Source organism: Podarcis raffonei, chromosome 6, assembly GCF_027172205.1.
Source record: "Podarcis raffonei isolate rPodRaf1 chromosome 6, rPodRaf1.pri, whole genome shotgun sequence".
Lineage (NCBI taxonomy): Eukaryota > Metazoa > Chordata > Lepidosauria > Squamata > Lacertidae > Podarcis > Podarcis raffonei.
In genome coordinates, this window is record NC_070607.1 from 51,468,819 (window position 1) to 51,492,950 (window position 24,132).

The window sequence follows — 24,132 nt, forward strand, 5'->3', positions numbered from 1 at the left end:
TAAACCAGGGGTTGAAAATCTTTACTGCTCCAGGGACCAGTTTTGACAGAGGGGAAGAACAATCTACCTGTGACATCACTGCGGAAATCCCATGATTGAAAGCTGTGTTGTTTGGCCCATCTGTCAAAATCCCTTGTGCATGATTCCCAAATGCCCAATAGCCAGTTGGTTGTTGGTATTTAGGAACCACAGCACAAGAGGTGTCGCCAGTTCTATGCCTGGAACTTTGGGAAGCACTGAGCATAGGCCTAGTAAATAAGTTCTTTCTCCTGCCCACCAGCTGGGAATGCTGCCTTTTCAGGCACTGGCCACATGAGGGAATTCTTTTTCAAACAGCCAATGCCTCCAAAATGCTCCCAGAACAAGGAGGGCCCTCACAGCCCATCAATAGAAACTCCTTGCCCTCTTAGAGCTGAGCGTGCGCACACACACCACCCATCAGCAAAGTTCAGTTCAAGCTTCTGATTGTTCCTTTGGACCCACATCTGCATTTACTCCACACCAGATGCCACATATAATGCTGTGAATGTCTGAGATCCATGAATGAAAAGGAACCGGCTAATTCATTGAATATGTGGCACTATAATTCCCTTACTAACCGTGTGTGTGTGTGTGTGTGTGTGTGTGCGTGCGGTGTTATCTTCCATAGCTACCTGTAACTGCAATATTTCTGTGCAACAAGTACTTTCCTTGGCCATTTGCTAGTTTGATCTAACACCCTGGAGAAAAACTGGAACACACAATATGAGACAGCAAAATCTTGGTAGCTGCATCCCAGCAATCCATTATAGCAGCCTTCCCAACCTTATGCCTTCAACTCCTCTCAGTCACAGCCAGCAGAGCTAATAGGGAAGATAGGAGTTGTGATCCAAAACATCTGGAAGCACCAAGTTGAGGAAACCCGCATTATAGAGTCCAGGCTTGGGACAATGTTTGTTTATTTACCACATTTGTTTCCAGCACTCTGCCCAAGAAGATCAAGGTGCAGTGCATGAGATTATTCCTGTTCTTCATCACACCACTGTGAAGAATGTAAGACCAAGATTTGTGCAAGGTCATCAGTAAAGCCACTGACTGAGTAGTGACTGAGTAGGGATTTGAACCCAGCTCTCCCTGTTCTACACTCAACACTCTTCCTATTATACAACACTGTATTTTTATGTGCAGGTTTTAGTACATTTAACTGCATCATTTAAGACAGGTTTCTTTTTCTTTACCAGCAACCAAGATCCTTCCTAGCCCAATAAGCAAGAGAATCTGAAATTACTCTTCATTTGAGAATGGTACACAACTTCCTATGTATCAAACTGCAGACACCTCACCTAATTGGCTAGCTATTGACCTGTTCTCATAGCAAGAACAATGATTCATTTGGCTTGGCCTTCTCCTTTCATGTGCTTCAAAGAAATGAATGTTCCTAACCAGGTCAGTAGTTCTGTGATTTGGGGGAAGTCACATGGTGGAAAGTCTTCCTTATCACTGAGGTGATGATGTGGAAGTGTAGTACACCAAGTTCTAAGAATAAGTCATATTTAAGCCAATATGGAAAAAAGACAACAGAAAAGGTTGGATCAATGACAACCTTTCAACACATCCCGTGGGCCTTAGGTTGAGGAAGGTTTTAGCTGTTTACTAGGTACCAGGAAAAAGGTTCCTCCTGAGCTGTGGTGATCCTGCCATGAAACATGAGATCTGAGGGCACTCAGAAAAGGACGCACTTTCTGAAGGTGTCTTATCCCTGAAGTGACTGTTGTAAGCAGTGAGAGAACACAATGGCATGTTTTTTACCAAACTAATCCTATTGTAAATTATATTTAATTTGGGGAAACTAATTAAACTGATTGGATACATCGTTCTTAGACACTACCGATACAGCAAGTGCATAGAACTGACAGTGTATCTTAGCAACAGGCAGCTTAAAATAGCATTTCTAATAGAAGTAGGAACCGGATGGTTGAACTGTGAGTTCTCAAAAGGAAGGAAATAATGAGGTGAAGAAGCAAACCAGTCTAAAATATCTCACTGTTAAGCATTCCTATCCCCTCGTGAGGCTCTCTAAAACCCACAAGCAATTCGCTGGATCTTCTGCAAGTTCACGGTTATGGTCTGAGCTGGTTTCCATAAACATTACTAGGGAGAACTGGGACTCTCCAATAGTACCCACACAAGCAAAGAATAACTTTCTCAGCAATGTATAAACCTGCAGAAAGTGTGCTGTTTAACAGACAAAGCTCTGCTATACTGAGGCAAACCACTGATGAATCTAGCCTGGCACTGTCTGACGGGAAACAGCTTTTCAAGATCTCTGGGAGAGGTTGTTCCCAGACAGAAGACCTGATTCTTCTTATTCCACACCTCATGCAATGGCAAAGTGAATATATTTGATTTTATAAGGTAAGGCTGCCTTGGAGTAAAGGGGGGTGGGGAGGCTGGTAAATAAGGAAGGCCTGTGATCACATGGAGGAAGCTGCTGTCCTTGGTGTTGATCCTTCCATCCAGTTCAGCATACAGTTATAAATTATAAGATAGAGAGACTGCGTTAAAAAGACGAGATTTGTAACCAGCACAGTGCTAAGTAACCATCCCATTAGCGCAAGAATTTCCACTTGTGCAGTGGATAGCTTATTTACTTTTCTTGGACACAGAGGGAAGACCTGTGTGACCCCACACCCTCCCCAAATTTGCTCAGGAGGTTGGAAGAACCCCTAGAACAGACTGTGCAAAGTCCCATTGTACAAACAGAATCCTTGTGCTGACAGGACAGTTACGTAGTGCTGCATTTCATACCAGCTTATCTTTTCAACACTAATGCTGCAATAGATGAGACGTTCAGCACCAAGGACAGAATTTTTTCTCCATGTGTCATAATTTCCTTCTTTTGGGACAATGTAAGCTTCCTGTTTTACTGCAGTAGCATGGCCTGCATATCACATGCAGGCCATATCAGAATATGGACTTTCTTTTGTTTTCTTCTTGCCATACATCTCCTCATATTTGCCAGTAGCCCATCAGAAAGCTTCACTGATCCCAATTATCAAAATATAAGCATAGTAAGCTTATTAGAATGACCTACATTCTTACCATCAGCTTGGTTTGGGAAGTCAACCACCAATACACCTTTTACTACCATCAGATCCAAAAGATTGTGCCTGGATAGCTCACTTGGTTTCAGCATGGTGCTGATAACACCAAGGTTGCAGGTTTGATCCCCGTATGGGACAGTTGCATATTCCTGCATTGGGGTTTCACTAGATTATTCACAGGGTCCCTTCCAACTCTACAATTCTCTCATTCTGTGCCAATATCAATTGAACTATTTTGAAGCAAGTCTTGAATCAAGGTTAGATGTCATAAAAAGAATATTATTACAATATAGCTATATGCCTGTAGCATAATGAGCTACATGGTTATTATCCCATAAAACATATTCTTTGTCTTCTGATGTCATCTGTTCCTGCAAACTCCTCCTTCATCCTGCTGTCTGCCATGCCATCCCTCTTAATGATGCCATTGGCTGAGCTGCTCCAAAGTCCACATGGGGCTTTGCAAGTAATGTGCCACCAGTCCTCTGGCTGTCTTCGACTCAGCTGCTCTGATGTTGCAAAGACAGCAGCCTTAAACCATGCAGCTGAGGGCTGAGAATTTAGCAGACACAGTTGGAACCCCAAGGCTACATTCAGCTATGTACAGTAGGCGTGTGTTATCACCCTAAAACATATGACTAAGGCAGATTGAGGGTGGGGGTGCCTAAGGCCACTCAATAAATTCATGTGAGAGCAGAGATTTGAAGAGAGTAGTTTCCCATGACATGTTATCCTTGCACAGCAACCCTCTGCATGCTCAGTAAAGTAGACACACCTGGGGATACTATAGTTTGCCATGCTCATGCATGGCATCTGATGATGTTGGCAAAAAAGTGCTGCTCCAAACTGGGTCAGCTTGCAGCGGCACTTCTGTATGAGAGGCATTGTGCTATTGTGGTGGTTGGCATTCCCAGCCTTAAAATGAGTTTTCCTAGTGCAGTTTCTTGCGAGGTCAAGCCATGAGAGCATCTGCTTTGCATGCAGAAGGTGCCAGGTTCAATCCCCTGCATCTCCAGGCAGGACGGGGGGTGCCCCCTGCCTGAAACCTGAAGAGCCAATGTTAGTGTAATACAGAATGGACCAATGGTCTGACTTGGTGTAAGTCAGCTTTCTATAGTCCCACTGATGCTAATGTCTTACACTGATGCTGCACAGATGTGAATAATAGAAATTAAACCAGGGAGTGAGAAGAAATAAATTCAGTTACCCTGTTTCATTTATTTCAGGAACAATTCACAGGGAAAATCTCCTCTGCAAGCAGTGCTCACTGAAGTGAGTAAGAATTGCTTAAGAGCAGAGCCCACTGTCCAGCTCGCACTGGTGCCTTACAATGGATAGCAGAGAGGTATCACAAGAGACACACTTTGTATGCTAATATGTGCAATGTTAGCACAGGTTCTCTATTCACACCTTCCAGCTTCTTTGGGGAGGGGGATTGTTCCTTATGCTGGTGACCTTTAGCACACAAACAACCCACAAAACTCACCCCACATGGCCTTGTGTCTGAATGGATATTGCCAGAGCAAAGTATATCCTTCGATGGTTTGATTGTATCTCTCAAGTGCAAAAATGACACTGGGCACAAAATTCAGCACCCTAAAAAACCCACAGCTTTCATATGGGGAAAACAGAGTTTCTAGCTCTCCTGAGGCTATGAAGACAAGCTTGGAAGTAGATGAGTGGCACTTCCCTATCAAATATCAGGAGGAGGGCTGAGCAGGATTTCTAGTGCCTGGATTTGTTCTGTTTTCCCCAGTAATAATCTAAAACAGAGGCAATTCTACAGAACATGCAAAGATAGTCAAATTGGCCTGCTTTAAAAATTTACAACAGTCAGACAATTCAGCGGTGTGATTTTTCAATAAGAATTTGAGCAAAATTGGCAAAGAATTTTGTTGCTGCTGTTGGTTACACTGCCCTAAACATTGTTAACAATATAATGGATCTTCTTTCCAAAGACTTGCTATCGGATGCTAAAAATGGGCCAATGCCTAGAATCTTGGACCTTAGAGACTTGAGCTCAAATCCCTGCCAAGCCATGAATTCACTGGGTATTGGGCACATCACACTCTCTCAGCCCCAATTATTCCTCTGCAAAACATGGATAATAACAACATATGGCACAGGTTTGTTGTGAGCTGGAATACAGGGGTGGGGGTGGGGAGATAGTGTTTTTGCACGGTGGCAGAACAATCCTATTGGGGAGGGGGAAGGATTCTGTGGTGCAGCTAAAAACACTTCTTAAACCCTGACAGCTTGCTGCCAGGCAAGGGTGGGGGTCAGGAGACTGCTTTTTCTTACCCTTTTCTTTGCCATTTCCCACCACCCTTCCCATTGCCGTCAGTGGGAGGAAATTAACCATGGCAGCGTACAGGCTGGCAAAGGGCTCCTCTTAAGGCCATGTTACGTGAATGAGGGTGCTTAGGATCCTGTGCATCCTCAATACAGAGACACCAAAGGATCCTTTCCCCCTGCCCCCCCCCACTGTGTGGGACATCCCAACAGCAAGCCTCCTTCCACTTGGCAGGAGAGAAGCACTTATGATGCATCTAAGAGCTGCTCTGCTGTTCTGTGGTCACCTTTAGAAGCCTAAAAGTGCTATCGGGTAAGATTCAGCTGTGTTGCTGCACAAGCAGAATGAAGTCCACTCACTGAACAAGAATTAAGCTGCCTCTCCTCCCCTTTGCTCTGGAGGATGGGGGGCACCCAAAACAGGAGCATGTGGGAGTTCCCTTGCCAAGCAGACCTCATCCCACTCACATATATCCCAATTAATGCCATGTTGAATTCCACTTGTAGGCCTTTATTATTAATAAATTTATTACTAGTAATAAAAGACGTCACAGCTTACTCAACAGCACTCTTATGGGGGACTCAAGGCAAGACTTATTTCACAGCATTGCGTTTGGGAGTCTATCAGGGAGAGCTAGGGAGCTAATTACAAAACATATCTCAACTCTTTGTGTCCCCACATCAATACTTTCATAGATGTCTCCATTTGTTTTCATATCTCTAAGGAGAGAGAAAGAGAGAGACTTTGCACCATCATTGGCCAGAAAATGAGTAAAAAGGGGCTATTCATCCAATACAGGCCATGTTCATTTCTTGTTTGGTATCATAGCAGCATATATAAGTTATAACAATATGACCCTGTATTTGAAGGCAGTGAAAGCCAGTAATCATATGACTCCCTTAATGATGTGAATGCATTCACAAGGTGGAGTTTTTCTATTTAGAGCCTGAGGGCAAATTGGTTCTTTACTACAAAAACAGAAGGCTAATCTTCCCATGGAAATCAGTAGCAGGGGACTCAGGGTTAAAACTGGGGGCTGCACCTTCATGGAAGACAGCATTGCCAACATAAACTATATTCACCATCTTACTCTCTTGCAGCAAAAACAACAGTCTTGTGGCACTTTAAATTAGGTCAACGAAACTTACAATGGCACAAGCTTTCGTGGACTATGGTTTACTTCCAACACGTACCCGCAGGAATACGGTTCACTTCCAATACATACCTGCTTTCTCCCCTTGCTCTGATATACATTCCCCTCCCCTCTGTCTCTGATCTTGGAGGGTTGCTGTAGTGATAACAAAGAAAGGAGGCAAAAAAATGGCTTCACTAACTCCCCTGGGAGACATGAAGACAGAGGAGGAGCAGAGCGATGCAGGTGTGAGGCCCAAAGCTGCTGAAAGAGAAAAGGTCACCCTTGAGGAAGGGCAAGAGGAGAGGGACAGATGGAGAGATGGCACTGCTGAATGATGTCAGAAGGACCCCCCCAGAGGCCACCAGCAATGCATTCTCCATGATTAATAATGGATGTGGCACTTCTAGCTGCGCCAAGTGCCTTGCCATTTTAAAACTCATTTTAAATCTCTCATTTTCTTCTGCGCACGCACACACATACACACACAACCTTGCAAGTTCCATCACTGCTGGGGTAGTTTAGTCAGTAGAGCATGACTCTTAATCTCATATGTGTTTGAGCCCCATGCTGGGCAAAAATATTCTTGCACCCTTGTGGTCCATCCCAACTCTACAATTCTATGATACTATTATTATTGTCACATTAGAAATGGGGAGCAGACCCAGGGCCACGCAGAGGCTAAGCTAGGAATGGAACCCTGAACTCCTAGATCCAACATTCTGTCTGAAAGTCCCTATTGAATCTCATCATCAGAGAATGAGCTTTCTGGAAGACAGGCAAGCAAATGGAAACTTTATTATTCCCTTGAGAACATCAAGATGGATAGAGATGCCTTCTAAAAGGATGCTTCTCTGCAGCTAAAAATAAGTCACAGGCTGGGGAGATCCATATGGGCTGTGCAACAGAAGAGACCCTGCTGGATTATCCGACAGTTTTATCTAACCTTAGGATCTGCGAAACATATGTCCACAAACAGGAAGAGCCAAAACCAGGGGAAGGGCCATAGCTCAGTGGCGGAGCATCTGCTTTGCATACAGAAAGTCTCAGGTCCAATCCCTTGCATCTCCAGATAGGCCTAGGAAAGACTCTTGTATGAAGCCCATGAGGGCTGCTGTTAGTTAGTGGGGACAATATCAAGCTTTCTAAGTTCATTATTAAGTTATAGTGGCATGCTGCATAGTAATTCAATGTCATTTGTAGAGACTATGCTAGCCTTACAATTAGGTGGTCGTGGTGGAGATCTAGGAACATACTAATATGGAACAGCACTTTTGTTGCTGTAGCAGAAGAGGAAAGGTACACCCTGAATTCTTGGCACATGTGCTTCTGCTGCTTATGCACAACAAGGAATGAACGCAGGTTGGAGGACCTGATGCTATGAGCAGAGGGAAGATGTGGGAAAGTGGTCTAAGGCTGGATATGAAGCATAAATGGTTAAGAAGTCATGGCACATCAAGGCATGGAGTGCAGGGCATATTGGAGGAAATGGAAACCAGATAGTCCAATAAGGGGTCTGTTCATCCAGCTGCAGGACCTGGAATGGTAGTGAAGGAGGCCTTATCAGAGATTGACAAGCAAAAGGACCAGGTGAGGTGGGATAGGGGATAATCCTCCAGCAGCCTGAGGATGGTGCCATTAAATGGTGCAGTAGGCACCATTTAAACATTTCTTCTGGGGCACTAAAACACCCACATAGCTTGCACATAGCTCCTGAGATAGGAATTTGATTCCAGATTCACTCTGGTTTAAGCAAAAGTGTTAATGGAGCTTTGCACACATGCTTCCAATTGCAAATGCAAATCAGGAGCAAACACCATAAACACAATCTATTTTTTAGGCAGTTATGTTACAGTCAGAGCTGCTTCTTAATAGGAAGGCTATTTGGATCTGTCACTTTCCACTTCCAAACCCCATTCAAGTACGTACGTCAATAGCTGATGACTTGGATTGTATTTTAAAAGGGTTTATTGATCATTTCAAAAAGAGCATACTAAAAAGGAAGATTCAATGCATAGGATTTATATCAAATACAATGGCATCTTTTTTTCCACCAGGGCTAAAAGCAGAACTGGCTTCCCAATGCAGCCAACATTTTCACAAATGCCAAGGGTTTTTTAAAAAATGAAACAAGGCAAACCTCTAGCATCCTCTCCCCCACCCTAAACCACAGCTTAGGAGTCAAATGAATGCAGCTTATTGTGGCCCATCTTCTATACCCCTAACTTCTGCGATGAATTGTCCCAGAGAGAGGTGGGGCCAAGCGAGCCAGGATTCAAGTGCCGGCGTTTCATTATTCATGAGGACGGAGTGGTTTCTGCTTCCTTTCCCAATGTTACAATCAAGGTCACACTTCAGGCTGCGTGGATTTCAGGATGGCCACTGACGATCTATATACCTCGCTCCCCACCCCATACTTAAAATGACAGCTCTCCAAGCATCTCTTCGGAAGGGATCGTGGCAATCCCTCCGGGCTTCAGCAAAGGGCGAGTTGCTCGTCTCTCTCCCCCCCCCCCATCTATCTCGCCCAAACGTGCCTCCTTCCGTTCCGCATCGCTGGCTATTTTTAGGCTTCAGGTGACGCGCCTCCTCGCCTTGCTCCCTTTTCCCTTTTCTCCACCCTTGGTCCACCTGCCTTCCTCCTCCCCAGTTGCTAGGCGAGATCCTTTTTCCATCCTCGCCTAGCAACCGGGAGTTTCCTCTCCCCCCCCCCCTTGTCCTTTTGGTAAAGTGATGGAAACAAGCAGATCCTACCTGCGTACCGGGAAGAAACAGATGGAAGACGAAGGAGAAGGCGCGAGGAGGCGCTGCACCTGCCCCCAAAAGGGCTCACTCTTCCTTACCTTCCTTACCAGCGGGCTGCCCGCCCCGTCGGCGCGCCGTCGAGGAACAACTCCGGGACGCAGGACGGAAGGCGGCTGGGCTGGACCGGGCGGACCTCTGACAACTCGCCGGGGAAAGTGCTCTGGCGGCTGGGCAATGGGAGGAAGGCAAAGCCGCGCGCCCTGACCTGACGCGCGCCTCGGCTTACCCAGGTGGCCGCGCTGCGCTCGGGCCGCTCTTCGCCCAGTTGCTCCGCTGCTGCTGCCGCTTCTCCTCCTACTCCCCGAAGGCTCGCTCTTTCTGCGGCTCTGTCAGGTCCGTCGGCTCGTCGCCGTCGAGAGACCACGGAGCAGGCTGCGTCGTCGCCGCCACGAGAGCACCTTGGCGCTGCTCGCCTTTCCCCAGGCAAGGAGAGCGTCTTTTGGCCGGGCGCGCGTGACGTAGGCTTGAGTCACTCGCCGACGCGCGTCAGTGGGAAAGCGCGGGGCTTCGGCTGGCAACGGGCTCGGCTCGCCGCCCTTCGGGGATCCGGCGGCGGGAGGGGGTCGCGGGGGAGCAGCCAGCCGCCTCTCCCGCACACCCACCCGGCGCCCCAGAGCGGTGGCATGGGGGCCCGAGCGGGGTTAGAACCTGCTGCTGCTCCGCGGACCCTCGAGGCCCCTCCCCGGCAGAGCCAACCAACACCTGATGCTTCGGTGAAAGGCGCGCTTTTCCCGGCATGCCTCGGGCGAGCCGCTTGGGCACTGCGGGAAAGTGTCCGCAATCGCGAGCAGCCTGTGGTGTGGATGGACGTGCTGCCACCTGGAAGATCAGAAGAGTTCCAACGCATATAGGCAAGGCAGTATTATCAAGGGCCCAGAGTTTGGGTCTGAAGAATCAGGAACTTCACAGCTCAGAGAGCTCAAGCTCTGGAGCAGTCTAAAGGCCACACACTTGAAGAGATCCAGGCAGGGCATCTTCACCACACAGACAGGGATCTGTCTAAAAAGTTGTGTGCTCCGAGTGGAAAGCAGAAGGGAAGAAGCCCAAACCAAGGAACTAGTGCCATCATCCAGTGGCGTAGCATGGGGGGTGCAGGGGGGGGCCGGCCGCACCGGGCGCAACATCTGGGGGTTAGAGTTAGGGGGCGCAAATCCACAGGTTAGGGGGCGCAAATCCACGGGTTAGGGGGCAGAAATTACTTGCCTTGCCCCGGGTGCTGACAACCCACGCTACACCACTGCCATCATCAGCTCCTGAAGTGGCACCAATGCCCTGAGGCCGCTTGTCCTTGTTTTGGTGTTTTAAATGGTAAAGCGCCTTTGGCAGAATGGCAGTATTATTCTGAAGGATCCACTAAGCACATTGCATAAAACGATGCAATGTAAATCACGTTCCTAGCCACTCTTACACATTCCACTGCTCAGGTGGCATATCCTCCACTCAAAGTCTTATTTTCATCTGGTCATGAGTGTCCCCACCCATTGCCCTCCATCCCATCTCACTCCTCCCCCTCCTATTACTGGCGACTGATGGTCTGTTGTCCAGTTGTGAGCTTCTTAATCATTTCCCCCCAGGACTGGAGGCCTTCAGTGACCATGAGCAGGGAGGGAGAGCCAGCTGTGGCAATTGGTTCTGCTGCGTGGTGGTGCAATCCTTACTTCTCCACCCCCCAGAATGGAGGTCTGCTCACTGCTGAAGGGCAGAGTGGGAGGGGCCAAGTTCGGCAGCAATCGATGTAATTAACCACTCATGGCTGACCAAATTCTACCATGACCCACCCAGCCATAAAACACCAAGTCTCATTCTGGCATCACCCCCCAGTCTGCCAGATTCTGTATTGGTTCTATCTGATCTGCCACCATCCCCAGGTTCCAGGGGAACAGCACTTTTGACATAAAAAGGTGGCAGCTCTGATTCCAGACTGCTGTGCAAATGACAGCAGAGCTTGTCCATAAACCAAATATTTTGCTAATATGCTGCCAGTTTCATGCACTGATCAACAAAGGCAGACTATAAGCTTGTGGGTTCAACTTCCTTGTTCACTAAAACCCTAAGGTCCACTTAACTTCAGCCAGATGCAAAGTAATAGTGCACATGGAGAGTGGAGTCAACTGCCTGCTGAGCCCCATGAGCCACGAGATAGCCTGCATGTATAAGTACAAATCTTCTACTGATCAGGAATTCTAACACCAACCCCTAAAACGGGTCAAAGGCAAACAAAGAACACCCTATTTTTTCAGTCAAGGAACACTGAAGCTAAGAGACAAGTGATTAGCCCAAGGCCAGCCATGGCAGATGATTCTGCTGCGTAGGTGCCATTTTTGTGCATCTAATAACACGCTAACTTCACTAATGTACGAAGTTGCTGTTGTTATTATAATTTAAACACCCTCAGTGTTGTTCTGTACATAACAATATGAGGGCCGTCAATGAAATAACTTTATTTCAGCTGTTTTGTAATCTATTACAAACTGCAGCACCAGGAGCCTGGAGAAGGAAGTGAGTTCTTGAACACTTTGCTTGCTCCCCTGGGTTGCTGTCTTTTGATGAGGCAGTTGGTATGCGCTGCAAGGACTGGGGCAAGTGCCCCCTCCCTGCCTGATGCAGAGCTTGGAGAGAGGGTGCATTCAGTCTTGCAGCCTCCTGCATGAGCTCCTGGCTGGTCAAGGAGCATAAAAGCTCAGCTCAGCTGCTCGCTGGGACAGGATATTGCCAACATGTGAAGCTACTGGGCCAAGTTCCAGCTGCTGGTTTTGGTGTATAAAGCCTATGCAGCTTGGGACCAGGATATGTGAAAGATCACCTTGCCCCTTATATACCCAACCCATCACTGTGCTGTGCAGCTGAAGTCCTCCTGCAGATGCCACATTATCAGGAGGGTCTGCTTCTCACAACTGCGTCTTAGTGCTATCCTTTAGAATTCCCTTCCCTTAAATATTAGACAGGTGCCATCTCTGTTGTCTTTTCAGCACCTTCTTCCAACCAGCTTTTAAGTCAAGATCTTTCCCCAGCCTACATCTCTACTGGAATCATGTAAGGACATTTTTATTGTTTTATCAGTTGTTGGTTGCTGCCCTGGGCTCCTTCCTTTGGGTGTAAGGGCAGGATATAAGTTTAATAAACAAATAAATATTAAATATAAATGCATTTGCACCCATATTGCAATAACCTCAATATGGGTGTCTTTCTTGATGGTGCAGGTATTTAAAAAGAAAAACTGCCTGTGGGTAAAGACTTCATCCAAGCACATAGCACATTGGCAACTCAGTTAGATTTTCATTATCCATTTTATCTGCTGGCCTGGGTATCTATGGATGGTTGTTACCTTTCCTTTTCCCTTCTTTTACTTCCACCCTGCCTGTCCAATAAAGTTATTTATATTTTGACATTTGGCTTCCTTGGTTTTTTAAATGGCAATTTATCAGAATTTTCCCTGTGTGCTTAAGACAGTGGGTTATGTCCCTTGAGACATCTCACAAAATACTGTCAAGTTCTGTGTCTTTGGAGACATAAATCAAATGTTCTCTTCTTGTTTATATTTTTTTTCTAAAGCAGGATAGAAGGCAGGAGTCTGAGTTAGGGCAAAGAAACTCCTCAAGAGCTGGACAGCCTTAGGTGTGACAAGAGGTTCATTCTGTTTGGTGGGAGTCTTTTCTTTTCTCTCTTTCTCTTTTTGGTGGAAAGGGGATTATTTTATAAGAAAAGGGTCCCCACTAAAATACATTCCAGCAGGCCTATCACCTTATTTATCCATTGTGCAGAACCTAGCTCAGGGGTGTCAAACTCAAATTCATCGGGGGCCGCATCAGCAGTTTGGTCACCCTCAAAGGGCCGGTTGTATCTGTAGGAATGCATGTAAAGTGGAGGTTTCCTGTGTAGAACATCCGGTGCCGCTAGAGGACAGACGTTCTCTGGCTTGTAGGCTGCCGCGCATGCGCTGAAGAGGCGGCTTTCTTGTGTCAAAAAAAAAGAAAGAAGCGAGAATAAAAGGTGAAGGCTGGTGGCTGCCACCGGCTACACGGGCCACATGATGAGGTCTGGCGGGCCGGATTCGGCCCGCGGGCCTTGTGTTTGACACCCGTGACCTAGCTCATTTAGATGTTTAACAAATTTGTGATTCTGCACTGACCATTTAATGAAGAAAGGCTACCACAGCATTAAAAAGAGAAGCCATCTTTCCTATTGCTTCTCATGTCCTACTGAGCAGAGCAATCCTAGTCCCAGATATGTGCTGCAGGAGGGAGCCAGGTGTTTCTCTCGGCTGGGGTACTGGTGGTGGTGGTGAGGATCTGCTTCCACAAAAGCTGCTAATGTGCCCACTGATGGCACAAACTACTGATGACCTAAGCCCTGAATACGGTAGAATGGGGGCAGGGCAGGGCTGGCAAGGATCCACTGGATCCTAAGCTGGTCCAGCCTCCAGAGAAGAGTTCAATCTGCATCTTTCTGCTGTGCAAGCAGACTGGCAAAGCAAAAATTAAGAAAATAATATCCGGACACCTCCACCCATCTTTCCCCCTGGCTGGTAAGTTAAAGCAGCAATAACCAGCAGTGGGTTAACTCTTTCCCCACCCCAAACTGTTATTTGCTCTGCCAAAGAAAGCTTATGGATACTGCTAAGTCCTCCAGATCCAGATCCAACTTTCTGCCTGCTGGATCACATTATTCATATTTCACCTAGGGGATAACAAAATGTTTAAGGTTGGGCTGAATAGATTATGTTCACCTTCTAAGAAAGGGGGCAAAAATGGGTACCTATAGTTAGGGATGGGGGAGAATATTGATTCAGTTCACATTTAGAGGTGAATCCATCAGATTCTCACTTTCCAAAAGAAGGCAAGAAACAAAACAGAACTAAACTTTGAAATTTGCGCTCATCCAAATTTTGTGATGCAGTTCCCAAATGACTTTGCAAAAAATCAAGTATGAGGTTAAAGTGTGCATAAAAAAGAATATATTGGTGAAAATAGCAAACAAATATGCATCATATTCGGAAAGAATGTTTGCAAAAATGTGTACATCAGCTAAAATTGCATTCAAAAATATGTTTATTAGGAGAAATTTGCGTTAAAATACTGAATAATTTTCATGACAATTTTTTAAAAAATTCAAAGATTGCTGCAGAAATGTGGTGAACTGAATTTAAGATTGGAGAAATGAGAAACCAAGCAACCAAAAATTCTCAGATTCAACCCTGTAATAGGTGATCCCACATCTCGCCTTGTGCTGCCAACAGCCGCTGGCTCCTGCTTCCTATTTGCATGGAAAAACCAAAAAGAAATCTCTTTGTTTAAGAAACGATCATGGGTTGCTGTATGCCTTTTCCTTCATGTGTTCTTGGGGCAGCCATCAGCAGCTTATGTTCAAAGATGTGGTTTGACCTATGTATTGAGAAGTCTGAGTAGGTTTGTGAGAGGATCTCATGATGAAAAAATTAATGTGAATTTTAAACCAGCCTGATCTAAGCTTGCTCAGAGATTGTATAAGCTACCGAGAACCCTTCCTTCTCTGCATTAATTCACAGACTTGGGGGATTTGTATAATGCACGCTTGAAAAGAATAATGCCCTTCCCCACCGGAATCAGCGTGAATATGAAACATGATGCTCAAAGACAGATGTGATTCCATAAATTCACAAACAGCAACCTATAAATAACTTGCTGGTTATGCAGCCGCCCTCCTATGATCCTGATTCTTACATCTTACAGCTGCCATGTGTCTCCATGGTGATAGAATCACATGACCACCAGCCATTCATTCATAGCTGTTTCAAGCTGACGGAGAGGGAAGGTGGGATGGGGGGGGGGATAATTTGGAGAAATCAACATTTGGGTTTTTGTGGGAAGGAAAGTCAAAACACAAGGAGATAAAGACTGATCTTGGCAAGTATGGATGCTGACGAGAGAGGATTTTGCAGGCTGCTGTTTTAGGAAGCATTAGGAAAGAGGTAGTGTTTTAATAGTAACAAGACTGGGTCAGACCTGAAGCTGCCATCTCCTCATCCCATGAGCCCTTTGAGAGTTGTATGCAGCAGGGAAATGCTCAGCAAGCACAGTTTCTTTGGTTACGATGCAGACGTCGTGACTGTCTGAGTGTTCTCTAAATTGCACCTTTTCAAGCTTCAGCTGCCATCTTTAAGACCAGGAAGTAGCCCACCTTGTCAGGTCAGTAAGCCATTTAGAGGGCTGTCCCAGCAGCAGACACTGCTAGTGCTTTCTGAAGAAGCAATATGGTAAGTGGATGCCCCAGTGTGCTAGATATTAACAGGCTAGGAATAAAATGTTATGCCTCCCTGCTCTGGGCCGAAGCCCCTTTTCAATGGTACAGAGAGGAGGAAATTGGAAGCAAGGAAATAGCGTCCCCTTTGGAATCTGCACCCTCATGTTATTTTGTATTTTAGAGATACTGAGGATGCCTTATAAAATGTCAGCAAGAGCTGACAGAGATGATTTTCTTCAGGTTTCAGGTGTTTCTTTCTGAGGTTTCTAGAGGCAAGGGGAATGCCCCCTGACGCTAGTGTACATGCATGCAGTGCAACCCTGGTATGCCGACATACAAAATGAGAAATAATGTGCTGCTACATAAAGGAAAAATGAGGAATCACTTTACACTGCAACTGGGGTGGTACAGAGAGTTACACTCTGAACATGAGTCATCACGATGCCATTACGGGAATAGCAAGTGCCGATTTATTTGAGAAGCACTAAGCTCAGAAAGCTATAGAAAACAATCATGTAATGTTACTCTGCATTGACTACTCTTCTAATTAGTACTGTGCTCTGTTCTAATTTTAGCTGAATGAAAAATGCAATAAGGTTGAGTTTACCCTATGGACAAACCAGGAAGAACTATTCCCTAGACTAGAGAAAAGAGCCTCTGTCTTTTTTTCCGGAAGTAAATTGCCCCCACCTTTGAATGTCCTGGATTTCTGTAGAGTCTTATCTGGGGGCGCATTCACACAACCATTTCTTACACAGGAAAGTCAAACTACGTTCACTTTCCTGGCAGATTAAAGTGTATCCAGTGAATGTTCCAATGTGTATCCTGGCTGCAATTCCTCACATCATGGTCTGACTTACTTTCCACAAAACTTTTCATGACTTAAGTAGGGAGCAGATTCTGCAACAAGCATCAAAGCATTCACAGGAATAGTTCAGCTTCCCAAAGTTCATTGCAGAGACATATTACTGCTGCTGAAGAAACTACATCACACAGAATGTGACCAGGAACAAGCCCTACATTATCAGGGCAGATTTTAGCATGGCAACTTGCATGTAAATGTGGCACTGCCTTGCTCAGGGATTGGAATCTAGTGGCCCTCCAGATGTTCTTGGATTCCAGCACCCACCTTTCCCACACAGCCTGGTCAATAAGAAGGGATGATGGGAGCCCTAGTCCAGCAACATCTGGAAGCCACTGGGTTCTCCACCCCTGGCTGGGTCAGAGCAAAAGCTCATCTTGCACAGAACCCCAACAAACACAAGTCCAAACACACACACACACACACACACACACCACTTCCACTGTCAAAGGAAGTATGTCTCTGCCGGGAATCACAAATAGGGAGAGTGCTGTTACATTCAATTCCTGCTCACAGGCTTTCTACATACTTCTGGTTGTTCACTGGGGGTACAGGATGCCAGACTACATGGGCCCTTAGCCTGATCCATGAAATATCTTTTTGAGTTCTTATGTTCAAATGAGAGAGGTAGCCACCACCATATCAACTCCAGGCTCACAGCTTTTGAATATGATGATCCCATTTTCACTAGCCCTGTGCCAAGTCCTGCCTTTAAATTTCCGGATAATCATTATCTCCTGTGAAAGAGGGTGGTTTATCACCTGCCTTTTATCTTGGGGTGAAATTCTAGGAACTTCTAGGTTTAGAAGAGATTGCATTTACTTACAAGTGGCTTTGGGGTGGGGAGGACATGAATTAATGTCCTCTTCCATTATAGAACAAGCCCTGGATGGTCTGTTGTCTTCCCATCCTGCAGTTCCTCAAAACCATATGCAGGGGCACTTGGGAAAGTTGCAGAGTGCAGACCACCAGGGAGATTTGGAGAATGAAAAAATGACACTCACAGAAATACCCTCCAGCCACCTCAAAAGTAAGCCAAGTGCAGCAAAAACCAAGCACCCCACCTAGGAGAAATTCATTCTTTATTTATTGATGGAGAATAACTGAAAAACACTGGGAGGCTTTTTTTGTTTGTTTTTTACACAGCGCTAATTCTAATGATTCTGGCTAAAATTCACAAAATATATAAGCCTTCAGCTAAACGAAGGGATAGATTTAATGTCAAGCCAATAAGCAAGCCGAGGCAAACAGTCCATAGTTAATTGCAAATAAGCAAGCAAGCTGAAGGATGCAGTTCTGAGCTCCATTCATCAACCAGCTGCAACAACTAATAGGGGGCAGTCAAACATGAACCAGCAGCTGGTCCCTTCAATGCTATCCCTTTCCAGGAACTGCTCCCGGCTTTTATTTCGTTGGCTGCCTAGCTGGGGCAGTCAAGCAAAGCAGATGGGGAACTGGTTAGCCAGCCATTTGTACAAAAAGGCTGTACACTGAATGAAATAATTCTGTTTTGGCTGCCAGAGCCTTCAGAAAAGGATGGGAAAGAAACAATGTTTTAGTAGCTGCAATTTTACTCTCCTGCCCTCACACCCTTTAATCTCCTGCCTAGGTTTGTGCTTCAAAAGGGCAGCTCATGTTTCACAACTGTCATGTGATTTCTTCCCTCAACCCGGGAGTATATTTTAAGCCTCTCCTTGACGTCACGCGCTTCTCCATCTCAACAGGACCTTGTTTTGTCGGTTTTCAGGGATTAGACTATTATTGTCCGGCGTGCTCTCGTTCTTCCCATCATAAGGCAATTAATGCTCGCTAAACTGCAGTATGGGCAGATGGAGGGAGGGAGGTGATGTTCTTCTTCACCATTGTCCTTCGGTGGTCATGAAAGCATCATTTCCTCCCGAATCACCCTAAATCAGGACCACACCACAGCAGTGTCTCTCAGCACGTGAAAAAGCAAGTGCTCAGAAGGGTGCTTAAGATCTATATTTAGTCAAACAAAATGACTCTCCCCCATTTCCCTCTATTTCTCCGTAATATCTGAATCAGGTGAGACTATGCAATTTCATACAAGCACCTTGGTGTATATAGCGCTGGGTGGAACGAGGACCAATAAACTGAGACTGAATCCTGGCAAGAATGGGGCCCAGCGGCGGGTGAGCCGTTTGTGGTTCTGGGTGATAGATCAGTTGGCTGCTCTGGAAAGGACTGTTTTCCCTTAGGATCAGGTATATAGCTTGAGGTAATCGTCATTGATCCATCATCACCGCTTGTGTGCCTTTTCTCACCTTTGGCTGCGATGCCAGCGACACCATTCCTGGACAGGAACAGCTTGGACACACAGGAGTCTATGGAGCAGTAACCTCAACATTAGCTTACTGCAATGCACTCTATGGGAAACTGCCCTGCGGTCTGGTCAGGAAGCTGAAGCTGGGGCTGAAGGCAGCATCTAGTTAGTGGAGCAGCCTGCCGCCAGCATACAACAGCCCTGTTTGTTGAGGGGACACTGCCTGGCCAAAGCTCCCACTTTTCGTGCTCCTCATGTAGGCACAGATGCAGACATATTAGCTCCTGTGTTGGCTATATTACTGACAGATTTTTCTCTCCCTCAGTCCTTTTTATGCGTTTCATCTCATTAAACAATTCCACCTTCCACGGCTGCCTCAAACTTCATTCCTCTGGCTTTGGTGTTTACAAACAGAATTACTACTGCATGCTAATTAAGCACTTGGTTACTGCCAATTTAATTTTACCCCAAAGGAATGTTTGGTGGTTTGATGGGACCTGTGGAGGGCAGAGTGCCTACAACGCTGTTATTAGACCAGTGGTGCATGGTGCTGAGCTTGATTGTTTCAATGCCTAGGAAAAGCTCAATGCACAACACTCTTGCTGTAACAGCCAATATTACATAAATATGCGATCTATGGCTCCTTCCCATATTACTTTTCCATATATGAAAAATCAATTTCCATGTAGCAAGGGTGGGAAGCCTGTGATTCTCCAGATTCACCTCTTGTCAGTCCCAGCCCAGCTCCCATCAGCCCAAGCCAGCATGGCCAAGGGTCAGGAATGAGAGCAGCTGGAGTCCAAGAACATCTGGGTGGCCATTGCAGGAAAAGGTGTGCATTTTGTAATGTATAGAGAAGATGGATTCATGACAGACATGCATGTACCTGTTGCAAAAATGACACCCAGGCAACCCTTTATATATTACCAAAGGGACACTTTTTCTACATGGGCATTAATTTTCTCATATGAAAAGACATAAAATAATAATACCCTAGGGCTGGGAGACAAACTATGGTTCTGCAAACATAGTTGCTCTTTTTCCAGTACTTAGTAGTAGTAGTAGTAGCAGCAGCAGCAGCAGCAGCAGCAGCAGCAGCAGATCATCCTCTATCTGTAGATCTCAGGGTGGTTTGATGACTTCTGCAGTCACTGAGTGATGAGAATAAAAAAGAATTAAGTTTTCTTGATTCTCTTCAGCAATCAATGTTTGGTCAAGCTCAAATGTTGTCCAAAATGTGGTGGCTGCAGACTTCATCATGCACTGAATCACTTCAGACAAACTATGGCTCATCCTTTGATCTGAATAGCTCTGTTGGAGCTGCTGCCACATATTACACCTTTGATTCAACATCTATACCTGAGCCTGGCTCTAGTTATGGTCCATCACACTTTCTAAGATGGACTAAATTTACCATATATATGCCAGGTAAGAACTGCAAGGAGACAAGGAGGTATTCTCCATGTCTATCTCTCAGCTGTGGAATATCCTTCCCCTTATGTGAACATAGCTCAAAAGCAATGTAAAACTCTTTTATTAAGAAAGGTTGGCTTTGGCTGACAAGAGATGTGGTGGCATGAAGATACCATTTTACCATTTGTAAGGTTTTATGTTTAAAGTATGTCCCTCCCCATGAGACAATTTGATGTCACGCACATTTGAATCAAAAAGTCAGACGAGACATTAGGTCATCCAGTCCAACCTGTTGCCTCAATGTAACATCTATAATGCAGGATGCAATTACATCATCCATGAGAGATCCAGGCCCTGCTCAAATTCCTCTTGCAAAAGATAGCCAGCCGCCCCCCTCCCCAGCCGCCCACTTCTTGAGGCAGTCTGTTCCGTTGTTGAACAGCGCTTACTGTTAGGGTGTTTCTCCTCATTTTTATGCAAGATCTGCTTCACTGCAATTTCCACCCATTGGCTCTGGTCCTGCCCTCTGGAGCAACAGAGAATAAGTCTGCTCTACTCTCTGCATGGCAACCTTTTAGATGTTTGAAGACAGCGATCTCATCTCCACAGCAGGGTGTAGCACTCTTCATAAGTCTGGTGCTTTAATCGCCCCACTCCCTCTGTAGTGAAATGTCAGTTTTAATCTCCAATTCTGAAAACATTCCTTCACTTCTGCTCTTGGGTAGTTATCTCAGTGGAGGAACACAATGACAAGTTGGGAACCATGTCAAAACGAGCATTTCAGAAGCAGCTTGCTGATACCAGCTTAGTATATGTGAAGAAACAACCACCCACTACTAATTGGGAGACTACTTTCTTGGGAAGTGGAGTGGAATAGCTCTACTTGGAGGTAGGGGAACAGTCACTTCTCATGCAGATCCATTTATACGCAGGAATCACGGCTGCACAAAATCCAATACATTTGCTAGGGGAAGCATGTAAAATGGATCCTGGGAATGGTTCTTCAACTATTTGCTTCAGCTCCAGAACAAAATTGGGAAGCTGCCACAGAAATGCTTGAGTTCCTGCTTGCGGTCCTGGGAAGCCAGCCAGCCATATGCTCCCATATGACACACTGACTTTAAGAAAATAATGTTTGATTCAATGTACAGAGAGAGGGCGTACAAGGACAATTGTCCATCTCAACCAGGGCTGTCAGGCTCAACCAGTTCATGTAGTCTTGCTAGAGATCTTCCACTGTTTGGACACCAGTATTTTAAATAGCCATGCCAAAGATGGAACCAAGGACCATGTATCTGTGAAGCACACGCTGTCTTACATGTAACTGGATACAAGCCTAGTGTGATGGGTGTGGTGGTGGAGATAAACCTATGATAGAGCCAGTTCTGAAACAGGGAGACTGTTTTCATAGGTGTTTTTGCACCTCCCTCAGAATGCCTGCTGCCAAGACAATGGTGCTGATGCATCCTGCCTTGCTGTGCTGTCAGACAATTAAATGGCCAGTGGAGTATGATAACACAGGGAGCATTGAGCCAATACAGACTTCCTTCATTCAAGAATGAGTGTAAATTAGGGCTTCATTGGGCCTTAGGAATATTGGACATCACCAGCTCTGATTTGCTGTGTGGTCCCATGACGTCACCACACTAGGAACAAGGCAGCCACTTAGCTGGGATCACACAGACAGAAATGAGATGACCGGGGTGGGGGTGGGGGAATGACACCAAAGCAGCAGTCAGTAGGGGTAAACGCATTCAGGGGCTGTTCAGTGAACTTTTCGCCTTCCCTTTCATGCCAAAACTGTTTGCCAGTGAAAAATCTGGCACAGCACTAGTTTCAATACCAACTGAAGCTCTGGTCCTTTTAAAAATGGTCATCTTCATTTACTAAACCTCCTTCCTCCATGGTACATAAAGACACAGCTCCATGTTCCATACACCATCACTATTTTAATTTTCGCTTAGACCTCTCTAAATAAGTCTACTCAAGAGTTCTTCCAGCACCACCTTCCTCCTAGCATTTCTTGTGGCTCAGTCTGGGTCGCTTTATCCTCCCTGGATTCAGACACTGGGGCTGTGGGGTGCCCCTCTTGCTGGGGGAGCTCACCTGTAGCCACCGGTTCACCTTCACCCTCCTCAGGACTTAGGAGGTCCCCTGCTAACTCTTCGATGTTTTCCAGGCTCAGCAAGCCAAGGCCTTTGTAGTAGTCGTTCAGCACCCGCTCGAGAACCCTCACTGCGTCGGAAGTTCTGAAATGTTTCTCCAGGACTTGCGAGAGTCGATACCACACTGAGTGGGGCTGGGCAGCGGTCGGCTTTGAGGGCTCCTCAGGACGAGCTTGCTCAGGTTTTTTAATGACCAGATAGAGGATGGACTCTGGGCCAATGAGATAGTCTGATAATTTGTGCTCCCCCTCCAGCACTTTCCCCTGGAACAACAGGGTCTGCTGGTTCTCGGGGACATTGAGCTCTTCACACACCAGGCTTTTCACCAGAGAGATCCTCTCCTCACCAGACACCTGAAGGCGGCACTGCTGCCCAAGCAGCCTCTTCACTGTGAGCAGCATTGCCTTGCTCAATGGGCTAGTAAATCAAGCCCTGCCTGAATGAGGGAATAGGAAGGGACAAAGAGGAAGGCAGCGATTGGCTGATTTTCCTCTGATGTCACAATTCTACCAGGGCCGGTCACTGTGAACTTTAGGCGTTGAACAAAGGGGGGAAGTTTGGATGGGGGATAATTTCAATTCAGATTGCACTTTGACATGATTACTCCCTAATTTGCACTTCCTGATACAGCACAAACTGAAATCGATATTCTTTGAAATTCACACATCTCTGCATTTTGCAATGCAGTGAAATGATGTGTGCCAAAATATATAAACATTAGGAGAAAGTGTGCATAGAAACGCACTATGTTAGTGAAGTGGGCATACAAAAATGTGTATATTGGGGAATGTTGCACACAAAACACTACATCTGGAGAAATGTGCACTAAAATGCTGATGAGTTGCCTCTGGGCCAAAGGAGCAGCCTGAGTGTGCCTTGTCTGCACTCCAAGTATTATTAGATGAATCAATTTGTCTCTCAAAAACTGCTTATGCATTCCAGTCATCAATACACAATCTCTGGGCCTTTGCCTTTGTAGAAAACAAAGCAACTGAGGGGCAGGATCCATATGATATTAAGAACGTAAGGAGAGCCCTGCACGATCAGGCCAAAAGCTCTTCATTCCATAGTCTTGTTCTCATAGCGACCAACTAAATACCTATGGGACGCCCACAAGCAGGACATGAGTCAAAGAGCACTCTCCCCACTTGTGACCCCCAGCACCTGGTGTTCAGAGACATACTGCCTCCAACAGTGGAGGAAGAACAAAGCCATTGTGGTTAGCAGACACTGATAGCCTTATGCTCCATGTGTCTGTCTAATCTTCTTATAGTGTTACCTCGGATTATATACGCTTCAGGTTACAGATGCTTCAGGTTATAGACTCCGCTAACCCAGAAATAGTACCTTGGGTTAAAAACGTTGCTTCAGGATGAGAACAGAAATCGTGCGGCGGCAGGGAAGGCCCCATTAGCTAAAGTGGTACCTCAGGTTAAGAACAGTTTCAGGTTAATAACGGACCTCCAGAACAAATTAAGTTCTTAACCCGAGGTACCACTGTAAAGCCATCCAAGTTGGGGACCATTACTACATCTTCTGGGTGTTTTCATTATGGACTCTGCGAAGTTCTTTCCTTTGTCTGTCCTGAATTTTCCAACATTGAACCTCACTGTAAATTATTTCTGTTGAGAAATGCCCTGAGGTGGGTTTTTTTTTAATAAGTAGGAGTAAATAATAAAAAATTGGGGTATCTAAAGTAACCCTGAGTAATATAACCCTCCAGCACAAGAATTTCCACTTGGCACAATTGGATCTCCCCTCTCCTCCCCTTGTGTGCCCCTTAAATATGTTCTAGATCAGGCTTCCTCAACCTCGGCCCTCCAGATGGTTTTTGCCTACAACTCCCATGATCCCTAGCTAGCAGGACCAGTGGTCA

At 45.9% G+C, this 24,132-nt stretch overlaps 2 protein-coding genes across 3 annotated transcripts in view; both read right to left on the reverse strand.

Moving 5' to 3' along the window:
• The window catches only part of SLC6A17 (solute carrier family 6 member 17), a 29,422-nt gene extending 19,727 nt beyond the window's left edge, over positions 1 to 9,695 (reverse strand). Inside the window, exon 1 of one of the 2 annotated variants that reach the window (XM_053392809.1) lies at positions 9,352 to 9,695. The gene's annotated coding sequence lies outside the window, so the exon portion shown is untranslated. Of the gene's footprint in view, positions 1 to 8,925; positions 9,112 to 9,351 lie in introns of those variants that run through there. The other variant, XM_053392810.1, reaches the window with a different exon arrangement.
• Positions 9,696 to 22,020: 12,325 nt separating this feature from the next.
• On the reverse strand, positions 22,021 to 23,826 carry UBL4B (ubiquitin like 4B). Its single transcript, XM_053392815.1, has 2 exons — positions 23,752 to 23,826; positions 22,021 to 23,522 (listed from the first exon to the last, which is right to left on the reverse strand). The coding sequence occupies exon 2, from the start codon at positions 22,655 to 22,657 to the stop codon at positions 22,076 to 22,078; it is 582 nt and encodes a 193-aa protein (XP_053248790.1). The 5' UTR covers positions 22,658 to 23,522; positions 23,752 to 23,826; the 3' UTR covers positions 22,021 to 22,075.
• Positions 23,827 to 24,132: the final 306 nt, after the last annotated feature.